The 10,000-nt window shown below is 46.5% G+C and overlaps 1 protein-coding gene across 14 annotated transcripts in view; it reads right to left on the bottom strand.

The window, feature by feature from the left end:
• The window catches only part of Ebf3 (EBF transcription factor 3), a 116,124-nt gene that overhangs the window by 35,053 nt on the left and 71,071 nt on the right, over positions 1-10,000 (bottom strand). For all 14 annotated transcript variants that reach the window (XM_041666395.1, XM_041666399.1, XM_041666396.1 and 11 more), the window contains 2 exons: positions 3,334-3,415; positions 1-50 (listed from right to left, as the gene is read on the bottom strand). The exon at positions 1-50 is cut by the window's left edge. In XM_041666395.1, the coding sequence (XP_041522329.1) occupies positions 1-50; positions 3,334-3,415 (132 nt within the window). The remainder of the gene's footprint in view (positions 51-3,333; positions 3,416-10,000) is intronic.

Below are 10,000 nucleotides of genomic sequence, written 5' to 3'. Positions count from 1 at the left end.
GACACGGCCAGCACGTGGCCGTCCACGTTGACTGTTGTCGATACAACGACCTGTGAAGACGAAGTGGATTTGAAAATGGAGTTGGCACAGGACAGCACGGGCGGGCGCCGTGCGAGCGAGATAAAAGCCAGCTCAGAGGCTGTGCTGAGGAGACTCCACTCATTCTGGAACCTCTCCACCAAATGAAGTGCATTCACGGCTTTTTTTCTTTTTCTTTTTGGCTAATGGGGGTGGGTTGTTTTGTTTTGTTTTGACTCAAGATTGCTTCTTTTCAAAAAAAAAAAAACTGCTCCACTAATTAGGGTTTAATCTCTTATTATGCTAACAAGTGGATTCAATTCAGAGAAATATTCTCCTAGCCATTAGCTTCCGAAATACCCCTCTAGCCACTCATTTGAAAGTCTCTGTTTTGATTGATCTGCTCACATATTGATTAGATAGTTTATCTAATTTAAATTAGTTCACTTGAGACTCGCCTCTCCTGAAGACCTAAGAGGAGTGACTCAGTTGTCCCCCCAAAAAAGCTTCACAAAATCAGGGTTCTCACTGCTACCCCGGCTACCCCCATTCTATCAGCAGACGCTCTCTGGGTCAACTGTACAATTATGTTTACTGTCTGAGAATGAAGTTTCTTGTCCCTGAAAAAAAAAAACTGAATTTGAATTGTGGAAGTGTTTTTCAATCTGGGAAAAGAAACCCTTCTCAAGTTCATAGGGAAGGTGGCAAGGGTCCAGGAGAGGCTAAGAGCATGCCCGAGAAGAGAGAGAGGACAGAGTAGACTTCTTGGCTGGCTCATGGGAAGAGAAAATGAAGCCACCATACAGAAGGACCACCTTACTGAAGGCAACCATTCTCTTCTCAGTGAACTTATAGGAAGTGTCTCAGAAATGGCACACTTCAGCAGACCCAGGCAACAGCAACAGGCGGCCTAGCTGTTAGGTTTCTAACACTGTTGGGTCAGTGTGGGGCATTACTTTCCAGAGGGCCTGGAAAAGCAAAGAGCTCAACCTAGGTTTAATGTGGGACTTGAGCCTAGATTTGACATAAAGGATGCCTGGCTCAAACACCCCTAGAGCCCCACCCAACCAGGTCCTGGAGCCAGCTTTTCCTGAAAACACTGGGCAGGAGAGGGAGGAGTGAAGACTGCCAGATAGAAATTGGAGGTGGACAAGTCAATGCTACCCAGACTATAGTATCCATCAGTAAGTCTCCTTCAAACATGTTTATGACAGGGGAAACTGAGGTAAGGGACCCAGGGCATCAGGAGTCTCAAAAACCACTGTAACCATCTTTTATAAACCCTGTGTAGCCTGGGCTACAGAGTCAGACTCTGTCTCAATGAGACACACAGGAAAAAGTCAAAAAATATTTTAGTTGTAAACGATAATGACAAGCTTATATGGGAATAAGTGTGTAAAGAACTGACTTTTAAAACCTCAGGCCCCATAAGATGATGGTGCAGGGGCATGATATTATACACACCCTCAGCTACTGCGGGCAGTGTTCTTGAATCCTTTCTCTCCAGTGCCTGCCAGGATAGCAAGGTCTCAATAATATCAGACTGTCAGAACTGAGAAAATGGTCAGTACATGTTCTGAAAATCTGGCATTGCCTTGGGTGGTCCTGATGCCACTATGGGGCCACCTGTGGCCTAGCAGTCTCTGCCCAGGGGACACAAGGGCTGCTCTTGTCCGATAGATCTTCCTGGTCTCCACCTGTATACCCTGTCCTGATCATTGAAAGAATTTTGGTAAAGAGACCTGACCAGTATCGAGGCAGAGGCTTGACCAGGATGTGTTAGAAGTATAGGAAAAGGTAAAAATAAGAATGTTTAAGGATACTGACTGTGCTCTGTCACCTATACAAAAACTAGACGCATGGGGAAAGAGAGAAGATAAGACACATTGCGCTGCTGAGTATGGGCCAACCCTGCAGTGTACCCGCAGGAAGATACAGAAAGTGTGGCACCATTGTAAGCATCAGGTATACCATGATAGGCAGAAGTTCAGGCAAACCTTCTGAGAGGTAAGCTAACTGAGTCACTGTGGTCTCCCAATGCACGGTGGGCCAACTGTGACAGATGCCGTGCTCCATCACTGGTGAGACAAACAGAACCCTACTTCTCAGTCTGGTGTGACCTCCTCTGCCTAGATGGACCAATTTTGCCCATGTCTTGTGGTCTCTTGTGTATAAAAAAAATGGAAGATGGCCAAGTATTTTATAAGAGATGCTATCCTCAATCACAAAAGTCAATATGGGTCAACAGGGACCCGCTTTCCTGAAGAACCATGAAGGCAAAAGATAGACATCACATACCTCCCTGAAGAACACACAGAACCCTTCAAATACTGTGAGATACTTGAGCAACAAAGCTGACATCCTAAATAATATTCCCTCAGTAATGTAGCTAACCAAGGATTCATTTCCATTCAGGGCTTGGTTCTTCTAATTTTACAATAAAGATCAGCAAGACAGTCTATCTCATACACAGAGAGCCCAAGACCCTGAGAGAGCCTTCTCATCATCCATAAAGACAAGAAAACCATGGATGCTGTCAGAGCTAGTAGCCCTTGAAGCCAACAAAAATTCCTCTCCCTTGCAGACCACTGCAAACGGGCATGTGCAAGCCAAGATGGAGAACAGACAGGAGGCAGCTGGACTCTAAGTGGAGGACGTCAGACACCTTGGACCTTGGAGGGTAGGGCCATTTGTAAAGGCCTATGCTAAGCAAGGGCAGACCCTATATGAGGAGGCTCTAGACACCAAGCACACTAGAGCATTTACATTATGGTTCTTTTCCCACTCGCCATCCCCACACACAATGACAATCAATCAACTGGCCATTCGATCCCTAAAAATGTGCATCTTCAGCCTGGCCAAGCTTTGAGCACTGCTATCAGGAGGCTGTGGGAAACCTAATCATCTTGTCTTCCTGACTCTGCACAGACTCATATCTGGCATACTGAAAACACTAGATCATTTAAAAGGCATTTTATTTGTCTATCTCTATTTAATTTTTTGGTGTATATGTATATAGTAGACGGACCACATAGGTGTGGATGTCCTTAGAGAAGAGGAGGTGTCAGATCTCCCGAAACTGGAGTTAGAGATTATTGGGAGTCTCTATGTGGATACTGAGAACTGAACCCAAGAACAGTAAGCATTCTTAACCACTGAGTCATCATCAAGCCCTTCATCTGCCTATTTTCATCAAACAAATCAAACCTAATATGTTGCTAGCTTTGGGGAACTAACGGCCTTTCTGAAGAGTGGAGGCCTCTGAAACTCTGGCAGAACCGGCAGGTTGCACTGGCGCCTTGGAGGGATGCGTACCTGGAACCTCCGCATGTCCCGGGGGTTGCCTGCATTCTTCAAGCAGTTCTGATTGCACTTGAGGAAGAATTTTAGAAAGAATCTACAAAAACACAAAGAATGCACAGTTAAGGTTAGCCTATAAAAGGACAACTTTAAAAAAAAAAAAGGCTTGCACAGAAATAACAGAAAAGATGCCACCACTGTGCTGGCTGCCATGTAGGGGGCAATGCTGAGTGCAGCTGTGGAGCTGGCAGACAGAGGCTCCTGGGCTCCGTTCTGAGTGGCAATTTGCACAGCTGTCTGATGACACTACAGATTCCCAAGATTTATAATAACTCTGTCTTTCCAAAGGATCTCATCTTGCAAGGATCCTTGCATTAACTATTAGCCTTTAGAGACACCCACCCCAGACAGAGACACTGACATCATCCTATTAAGATGCAGAATGCCTAGTAAAATTTGAATTTTGGATAAGCAAAAATTGACTTTTAGCATAGGGGTGTCTTACGGTGAATCTATGTAAAAATATCAAAGTTGAAATCCTATTGAATGTGCTACATTTATCTAGAAACCCCAGTTTGCAGCGTTTATCTTGCTAAAGCAAATACACCAGCAAAGACCAAGTTTTAAAGCGGCAGTAGGAGTGTGGGAGCACTCAAAATGCATTACACACGAGTATAAAGTAGTCAAAGAATGAATTCAATTAAAAAAAGAAAAATAGTTACAATAGGCTTAACCCTCAGGAAGGGAACGGTGTGGGGTTTCCATGATTTCTGTGGACCATCTCCGTGTTTTTAAGCGACTAGCTGGTGGGTTTGGTGTGTCCACCAAAACTCTTGCTTAGACAGAGTACAGGAGCAACAGCCCTGGTGGGAATGAAGAGGCCAAACATGACAGCCAGCTTCACCTCCCATCAGACCTGGCCTTGTATGCAGCAGAAAGATACAGGAGTCCTGACCGTGTGTTGAGAGGCTTTGATGAAAACGCAGTCATCCCACCTTCCCCATTCCCGTACAAACAGATGTGCTGTCTTAGTACGAACAGGTGAACACTAGGCAACCTGGCTGTGAACGCCCCCTCCCCCCCCCCCAGAGCCTGTCCCTGCACTATCTCCACAGTGTGTGGAAGGAAGATTCCCTGCTAGCACATCGCCACTGTGAGAGCCTGTGCAGCAAGGCTACAGAAAATGCCTTCTCGGATTTTCTCCCCGAACATCACGTGTCTTATTTGAAAGTGATTGATGTTTTATCGTACTTCATAAAATTACAGTACTTCCTGGAATTCAGTCTTTCGTGTTCAGGGTTCTTCGTTAGCGATTACAATACGAGAGAATAAAAGACTCCATGGAATAAGACCTGTTTGTCTTCCCAACACATCCTGGAAGACCCAAGGAGGACAGAAGAGAATCCCTTTGATGAGGCTAAGAATGGTGGCCATTCAATTAAATTTCCTTACATACCATGAGTCCCTGCTACTTTGGGCCTGAATTTACATCTTTTATTAACTCGACTCACCTATACACTTAGCTCACAATGCCTCTTAACACCATCTGCCATCAGCTAGAGCAAGTCACTTGATATTCCACCCACCAATTTTTCCTAACAACCACTGTGCAATTAAACTCCACACGTTCTGCAGAGAGGTAAATTAGGCGCACCTGCGGCCACACTGCATTTGAACTGCATCAGAAAGGGCCTAACAAGGTGAGGGCGCCACAAAGTTATCGTCCTGTCAGGCAATTAGGTTTTCACTTCAGGGACAGCCACACGGCGCAATTATGCCCCACATTACCACCCGGCTAATCTTCTGAGCAGGCGCTGGCGAGAAGCTGCTCATCCGCAAAGGTACCTACGCGGAGCTGGTGTCGGGGGCTTTTTTTTTATTTTGTAAAATGAAACATTTCTCCCCTTTCTGAGGAGGTTATGCTAAATTCCTTGATGTCGGTTTAGCCAGATTGGCCCTCTTACCTCCAAGATAACAGAGTGGGTTTTAAAGACATCCTAAGGAGCCCTGGGCATTCTGGGGCTTTTAACTATCATCAGTTCAGAAACCAGAAGAGTAAGATTGGGTGCTGGGTGCCACGAACTCCCTGAGCACTGGGGGGAGGGCAGCTGGGAGCAGAAGCGGGCACAGACATCATGCACACATGTTCATGCTTGTTTTCTCTCTTGCACGTGGCAATCACAGCTCTTCTATGCAGAGCGTGTAACGGCAGTGGTTGTGGGTATGTGAGAAAGATCTACCGGGAACAACCCCTATACAGAGCAGGGTCCTTTCCAAGTTCCCCGGCTCCAATGACACAAAGTACACCCAAGCCAGCGCCACCTTGCCAGGCTCGAGGGAAACCTCTGCACACAAGGGGTGCTTATTTTTACCCCCGTGGTTTGGTTCCTGTTTAATCCTAGGATGCAATTAAGTATTCATAGGCGGGACATGCAGCCCAGTCGAAGCGAGCATGCTGACACTGCGCACTGTTGCGTGGGAGTGGACGCGCTCCATGAGGTGTGCTGTGGCAATGTTTGGGAAAGGGGTGAGAAAACTGAATGCCCACGCACGAGGTCCAATGGCAATTCCCACATCCTTTACTCAATTACCCTTTAATTGCCTGTTTCCTAGGAAATATCTGACAACCACTTTGCATCTCTCACTTCCAGAGTCTGGTACACAAAGGATTTAAAACTCTTGTTATGAAAGGAAAAAAAAATCCTTCGTATGTCAGAAAATCTTTGGCTTTAGCACCAATAAACTCTTTATTATTGCTAAATGTGGACTTGCTGCTCGATCGCCAAGAGGCGATAAAATTTCTAACCTGTCATTAGTACATTATGCTTAATTGTGTACAGTGTGTTTCCCTGGCATCTGCTGGCCCAACGTCAAAATGACCGTTATGTGCACTAATTCCCTGACCCCATCTTTATTTCCCTAAAGACTCATCATCTTTCACAGTAGGAACCAGAGTAAATCAAGCTTGAAATATAGGCTTTATTTACTTGTTTCTTACAGGCAGAGGGGAAGACAGGCTAAACACAAACTGCTCCACACCATGCAATCCCCAGGAATATTCCTCTTGGAAAGATCATGAAAAATTTCAGAAAGTTCTCAGGCAGGAAGTAAGAGGCCATCACTGTGGAAACAGACTTTCCTCCGGGTTGCACAGATTAGGAGAGCGGCCATACTATTCTCATTCATTCTTGGGAGGCTGGTTCACTCTTCTAATGCCAGAGATCCCCATGATGCGGGCTGGGAACATGACACAGCAAAGCCTTCGGCTGGAAGGCCAGGAGGCCTAGCCCCATAGCTTGAGTTTAAGGTTGAAAATCCCCTCCTGATGGAACACTTATCCTCCTGCTGTGAAGGGTGTGGCCCACAGCACCCAATGAGCAGAGCTCAGAGTTTTGTTTTGATAGTGTTGCATCAAAGACCCAACAACAAGACTCCAATGGTAACATGAATACAGGACCGCAGAGGGATGAAGCTGCTTCGGGAGAGGCTAGAACAAGTAACGGGACCTACTGTTTCCACCGGAGCCCAGCATGGGTATCCCAGGATAAGGGGCGAACAGAGCCCCCACCACAGTAACTAATTTCAAAGTCGGCTCCATCTCTGTGTGTTTAAGCTATGAATTAGTTCATTTATATTTACTTTTATGAAGCTGATTAACCGAAGCTTCTCTATCTGATGAAAATCATTTTAATTGTAGTGTTAGGCTCCTGTGTAATATCCATTACATTATGAACTGTTTAAATTCTACATGGGTATTGTGTAAATTGGCCCTTTGTGAGCTAGCAGGCAATTAGGACCAAACAGCTCTCCTTTAAACGGCTACAGAACTTTGTGGTGGTGTTCAGGACAATCAGAGACAAAGGAGGCTGTTTAATTGTAATTTAATGGAATATCAAGGAGTCCGTGGCATTAGACGCTGGCAACAGAGAGCAGGAGAGAAAAATTAACTGCAATTATGTTTGATTAAAGCTATCCTTCTCAATAATCAGCAGTCCTGACAGGCCATGGGGCTCTAGTGGGCTCCAGGATGGCAAAAGGTGTTGAGCAATATTAGGGCCAATAAAGGGGATATTAGCATAGCTAATTACAGCCCTGCAAAACCTGTAAAGGGGGCCTCTGTGTATTGTAATGTGGGAAATAATTGGCCAAGGCCGTTATCAATTACATAAGGAATGAATTTGGTTTGTCAGAGAAGAGTTGATGAGATGCCTCTCATCTGACACCAGCCCTTCCTTCATGTTTCCAGGCGGCTCCGAACTCACCCACGTCCATCAAGAGCTACCAGCAGCCAAGTCACTGATAAAATCGGCCTGCCAGCAAGGGTTAGGTAATGAATACCCACTCACCAACGCCCCCCCCCCCGCCACACACACACACACACACACACACACACACACACACGCTGATATTCTTACCCAGCTGAAGCCACTAGCCATGCAGTAATGACTCCTTTCCCTCCGGTCAAAGGAAAACTATACCGGCTCCATAAAAATGTGGGGGGCTTTGAGGGTACCCTGGTGACTGAGGGGGACAGGGGAACTTGGAAGTGGTCTCACTGTGAGCCCCTTCAAGCCCCTTCAAGCACATGTGACTGTGGTTTGTTTGAAGGGTTCAGGTCCTCTGAAGCTCTGCAGTCCTCTACAGGGACTTTTATTTAGTTAGTTACGGGGACTTTAATTTAGTTAGTTCTGGGTTGTCAAGGAATAGACTGTTCCAGAAGAGTTCGAAAATGTGTGTGAGCAACAGAGCACTAGATGGCCTCACCCCAAATGTCCTTGTGAAAGACATGTGGTCAAGCCGAGCGGTCCAAAGTGCTCTGGCCTCTCAAAGGTTAAGTAGCCAAACTCCAAGGAAAGAACCCTGGCTTCTCAGGATCCCTCCTCCACCTGGGTCCAGCCTGTCGCTAGAGGCACAACCTTCTAGCCCATAGCGATGTGCAGCCTGGGAAACCGGAAGCCAGAAGGAAAAATATGGGTGCTTTTTTTTTTTTTTATGAGGCGGAGTGGCTCACTCTCAGCCGTAAGTTTGAGCCTTTAATGAGCGATACACTTGAGGGATGGTGGGTAGGGTTCCAGTCCACCATCCAAAACCCCAAAGCGGTTCCTGTATAAGTCAGGGTGGAATGACACTGTGTGGGCTTCAGGGAGGGACACACTCAGCCACTGCAGACAGGCCCCCACAACTTTAGTTCCTACTCTTAATACATAGTAGCCTGAGTGAGAATAAAGAGGCAGTGCTGACAACCCACCAGAAAACACGGCTTCAAAGGCAACAGACACTGTGGTGCCAGGTGCTAAGGTGGGGAGGATGAGGAGCAACTGTTTCCGGATTACCAAGTTTCCTCTGTGCCGAATGCTACTGAACTGTTCACTTCCCGAATGGGTAATGCTGGGTTATGTCAATTTCACTTCCCAAGTCCCCGCCCCAAAGGAGGACAAGCATGAGAGGGGCGGTGCTGAGGCCACTTAGATGCTGACGGCTGTGACCCTTACCTGTTATTGAAATGAAATAGTCAAGAGTCAAATGAAAAGATAGAGCCTTTAAGAGACTTTCCCCTGCCTGATCAGAGAGTGGCCAAGTGATCCTTGAGGGTCCCGCTAATTGCTGGCAAGTCCCGGAAAGCAGTGGTCGCAGCTGTGGTGTGTGCACGCTGGGCCATCAGTCGCTGGAGTATTGACTACTGAGCAATTCTAGCCGATCAGGTCCAGGCGCTTCAGAGACAATGTGCCTCCTTCACAAAACCTGTAATGAGCAGTTCCTATACACGACTACATTCTGCTGACATCAGATCTGTGCACTGAGATAGTACACAGGTCAATATGTATCGGATTTCCAAAATGCGAGGGTCTTAATGTCAGGCCTCTTTTTTTTTCCCCCTCTCACTCCTGCCATTAGCGACGACTGGGCTCATGTTCTTTAATGCCATACGGGAGGAAAATTCTGCTCCATTAGTCTGATTTATTCTTCAAATATGCCATGACAAATTGCCTTAACACCAGACTTATTAAATTCTTGTACATTTCAAGTTATGGGTCTCACAGACGGGTAGTGGCTCTGTGACGTCATCAGGAAGGGGCCAGAGGGTGACAGCACTGAGTTTTACAGTGCTGACATATATGCTTTGTTGGGGGACACCCTCCCCTGGTTTCCAGGCAAGAGGTCGAGGTCGCCTGACCGCCCGCCAGGGAGGACTTGGTGTCCACAGGATTTGGCCCCCCCATCCCCCAGCAAGCACGGTCCTCTATGTAAATGCAGATAGAAGAGGATTGGGGAATAGCCATGGCTTGACTTGCAGTTCAACAATGACTGGCCTTTGTCTGGGGATCTGGCTCTGGTGTAGCAGAGCCCGTCTCTGGTGGACTCAAGCTATTTTACTTCCCTTCGCTGTGGTAACCACACCGCATTAACAATATTTGTACTACAATCGCCAAGGGACCCACTTCCCAGATTCTATCACTTCTTTATCTCCTGACAAATACCTCACTATCGAACATTATTAGGTTTAGAAAATTAACCCTTCGCGCTCTACAGCCAGACCAGGCCCCACCGTCCCTCCAAAGAGCCTTATCGCTAAATTTCTGCTATAATGGTTTTTCTGTTCATCACAATTTCAACCGCAGCTGTCAAGAGGCACTTACAGATACTGTGATCTTGTACTTTTGCGATGATTCTCATTAAAATG

This window comes from Microtus oregoni, unplaced genomic scaffold, assembly GCF_018167655.1.
Source record: "Microtus oregoni isolate MIOR12 unplaced genomic scaffold, Mior012 000016F_ref0000370, whole genome shotgun sequence".
NCBI classification, from domain to species: Eukaryota; Metazoa; Chordata; class Mammalia; order Rodentia; family Cricetidae; genus Microtus; species Microtus oregoni.
Note: the sequence above shows the minus strand (reverse complement) of the source record. Positions and strands in the feature narration are given on the sequence as shown.